Below are 3838 nucleotides of genomic sequence, written 5' to 3'. Positions count from 1 at the left end.
TTCTTAAGACAAGGAGAAAAGGAAAATATATTTAAGTATTTTTTGACAATTATATGCTTTTTTCTTCGTGTAGTTAGTTTGTTATTCCTAGTCTTTCCCACATCAGCTTTGTGAAAATTGAAGGAGGACTACATTTTGATCGGCTGTAGTGCTGTACCTTTAACAATTGTTGGTTAATAACAATTCTTGTCGGCGTTTATGCGTCAGTTCAAGGAAATAATTCAACTTTCGACTTTTAAGAAGTTACGATTGAAATACAAATGTGAGGGATGCTAGGTATTTATAATGATTGTTTTTCTCTCTTTTCTTTTTGTTTCAAAACGTATGATTGTTAGGGATTATTCATCACCAGCCAATGTTTAATGGACGCAAACCATCAAAAGATTCTTTTAAAAATAAAAAAGAGGAAGATTCTTAGCCAAAATACCAGACAGTAATGAACCTTTTGTGAAGTACCCATTCTGGATTTCAGTAATTGCGCCCCATAAAAGCAATATAGGTGCCATTATTAATTATACTTAGATACCCTATTTGATAAACATCATGTTTGCCATTGCCAGGTTCATTTTAAATCGGATTGTCTAATTTATATTTCTCCAGTTTCTCGAAATAGATTTCATGGAATATTATGTGTAGCATTAATAATATCCTTAAAAATTATTTGCACCATTCCTCTGGAAAGCACCTGTACTTGTCCCAACACATTTCATTCAATGATGTTTCGTTAATGATATTGATTAACCCCCTCTTATCTTAAACAAATCTCAGTATATGCTTTTTTACTAGTTAGAACTAGTCTTCACTAGACTAGTTCAGCTATACTAGACTTCACTAGACTAGTCTTCATATGGATAATGCACATAATATGCGTATACTTTTTCAGCTTGATTTAACTATAGTCAAACTACCTTGCGCTATACGCTTAAATTAGCACCAATCGCATTTCCACATAGTTATATAGTGTTAGAGTACATTTTCATGTTCTTTTGACTATGCATTTCATTCCGTACAATACATGAACATCAATGATTATGTATTTACTATTATTTACCAAGGAGTTACTCTCGACTCTCGAGGAAGGATCAACATTACCTATACTGTGAAAATTCCTTCGGTATCAACATTACCTATGGGAAGCAATTTCTTTTTAAGATGGGTAAAAAGACTTTTAGACAGACAAAAACGGGCTTGGAAACCAACCCAGCATGATAGGCAGCCATAGGCTGATTCCGTTTCAGTTTGATGGTCCGACTCTAAAAATGTATGCTGACTCGAATGGCTGATAGCACACGTCTCCATATAATGAGCCCTTTTTACGAATTAATTAGAAGGAAAAACGATCTTTATTAGGAAAAACAAAAGTCTAAAATAACAATAAATATGGATGTTTTTTAACCCTCTATATCTAAGGGGCAAATCTTAGGCACGTTTCCTTATTTTCAGCGACACCGCCTTATATTCCACAACTTATCAAATCCCTCTCTTTTTACTCCTCTCTAACTTCTCATCTCCTCACTCTGTATCGCCGTTTCCGCTCTTTCTCTCTCCCCTCTTACTCAAAAACCGATTTCAGTTCTCTAATCTCCCCTCTCTCAAATAAGGTAATAACTCTAAACCAAAACCCTGATTAAACCCCCCTTAATCTCTTCTATTTTCATTTTTGTTGTTGTTTCAAATAATAGAATCTGGATTAAAGAAACTCTGCAATAACAAAGTTTGCTTTTGGGTATCTTTTCTCTAGTCTTTCTTTTCACCTAATGTGGGTTTCTTTGCTTTTTCATCTTTGGTTTTTGTTTCTTAGGGTTTTCCCTGTCTTTCTATAATACTAAACAAGCTGGCTATCGAGAATGAACAGCAGAAGATTGGGGTTTTAAGAACCCATCAGAAGAAAGTCATGGTGAGTCAGTTTTTTTGAATAATAATGGGGGATTGTTTGATTTTTTCAGTTTCTGTTTTTGGGTTTTAATGGAATTTTAAGTATTGATTTCTGTTTTTTCTGATTAGGTCGGTCCGATTATTCCAATGGAAACAATGGAAGAAGACAATGACTTTGGTACTCCTCAATGGTTAAGGCCATTACTAGAAGCAAACTATTTCAATCCCTGTAGAGACCATGGAGATTCTAGTAAAAGTGAATGCAATTATTTCTGCTTGGATTGTATGGGTAAAGCTATCTGTTCTTACTGTTTGATTCATCATAGAGAACATCGCATTGTTCAGGTAAGTCAGTTCTCAAAAAAAATTTCAGAAATTTCTTCTTATTTTCAAAAACCCCTTTGAAGATTGAACTTTTTTGATTAACATTAATTTCAATCAATCAATTGCAGATAAGGAGATCTTCATACCATAACGTGATAAGGGTTAATGAAGTTCAGAAGCACATAGACATTTCTGGTGTTCAACATTATGTAATCAACAGTGCTAAAATCGTTTTTCTCAACGAACGCCCCCAACTAAGACCTGGTAAAGGAGTTACAAATACATGTGAAATTTGTGCCAGAAGCTTACTTGATTCATTCAGATTTTGTTCTCTGGGTTGTAAGGTAAATTTCTCATTCAGAATCTTCCCCATTTTAATTCTCTTAATTAATTTCACTTACTTTCCTGAAAATCCTTCATTTAACTAATCTGCAGTTTTAATGTGTGGGTTTTTTTTGGTACTAGAAAAAACCCATTTCACGTTTTCAGTCAATCTACAATAAATGTGATTGATTCGTATTTTATGATTAATGTGTACGATTTATGAATATCTTGTTTCTCAAGTATTTCCCATTTCTCTCTGTGGAACTCTGTTTGTTCAAAGCGTGCTCTGTTCTGTGTTCTACTGAAAATTGTACCTTAATTTTTTAATGACGGAAATACCCCCATTATTTGTTTTACAGCTAGAAGGGATGAGACGAGGTGACCAAGAACTGACATTTAGTCTTCGCATGAAGTACAACCGTGACCCGTTCCAGAACTCTGATACAGAAGATGAAAACTCGTCAACACCAAAGAAACATCGTAAGAACCGTCTGATTGATATTCACATCCCATCTGACGGTAGTAATCACTCTGGAGAAACTTACTCGAGATTCAATGAAGAGAATGGGGTTAACTTGTCCCCAGCCACTCCTCCAATCAACAGTTACCGTACCAACAGAAGGAAGGGTATTCCTCACCGAGCTCCATTTTAGCGGATGCAAGAAGGAAAATGAATTTAAACTTTGTAAAAATGGAAGAAAAAAAGGGGTAAAAGGGTCTCTTTTTATAGATATTTATAATAATATACATAATAATAATGCTGGGAAATATATGGAAGAAGATGGAGGGTGTGAAAGGGAAATAAGGATTTGATGAAGCTAAAATGGAAACCCTAATTGTGTTTTAATGGGTCTTATTGTAAATATGGTTAATGTTTAAGGGGGCTTGTTTTTAAAAGAGTCATTGAATGTTGTCATGTTTAATATAAACAAAACAATTAATATTAGTTTTTATTGCTAGTGATAGTGAATAGATATTTAGATTAGTGTCTTTTATCTTTGGGTTTATCATCACTTTTTTCAATTTCCTTTTTATTAATACTATGAATTTCTTTTTGGGTGTGGATATGTGATATGCCCGATATTATTATCGGCATGACACTTAACTGCATTTAGTTTATTGTTGGTCTAACTGCAGCATGACATCATATGCATTTAGTTTAGTGTGACACCATCTTTGTTTCACGGTTTTGATTCATATTTTGTATTTCATGATAAGCATGTCTATGAATTTGTGATGACTTATAAAATAATCAAGCGTGTAAAAAATCTGTGCAAACACTGATTGAACTTGGTGATTGTAATAACTTCATTAG

The 3838-nt window shown here is 33.8% G+C and overlaps 1 protein-coding gene across 1 annotated transcript; it reads left to right on the top strand.

Moving 5' to 3' along the window:
• Positions 1 to 1431: 1431 nt before the first annotated feature.
• On the top strand, positions 1432 to 3486 carry LOC113356750. Its single transcript, XM_026599958.1, has 5 exons — positions 1432 to 1601; positions 1802 to 1897; positions 2005 to 2220; positions 2328 to 2543; positions 2883 to 3486. The coding sequence occupies exons 2-5, from the start codon at positions 1895 to 1897 to the stop codon at positions 3174 to 3176; spliced, it is 729 nt and encodes a 242-aa protein (XP_026455743.1). The 5' UTR covers positions 1432 to 1601; positions 1802 to 1894; the 3' UTR covers positions 3177 to 3486.
• Positions 3487 to 3838: the final 352 nt, after the last annotated feature.

This window comes from Papaver somniferum, chromosome 3 (assembly GCF_003573695.1).
Source record: "Papaver somniferum cultivar HN1 chromosome 3, ASM357369v1, whole genome shotgun sequence".
Taxonomy (NCBI): Eukaryota; Viridiplantae; Streptophyta; class Magnoliopsida; order Ranunculales; family Papaveraceae; genus Papaver; species Papaver somniferum.
Note: the sequence above shows the minus strand (reverse complement) of the source record. Positions and strands in the feature narration are given on the sequence as shown.

What these genes read in the sequence shown, in the direction of transcription:
- LOC113356750 (XM_026599958.1), top strand. An exon ending in GAGAACATCGCATTGTTCAG is followed by an intron (nt 2,221 to 2,327) that starts GTAAGTCAGTTC and finishes AATCAATTGCAG; the next exon opens with ATAAGGAGATCTTCATACCA. An exon ending in TTTGTTCTCTGGGTTGTAAG is followed by an intron (nt 2,544 to 2,882) that starts GTAAATTTCTCA and finishes TTTGTTTTACAG; the next exon opens with CTAGAAGGGATGAGACGAGG.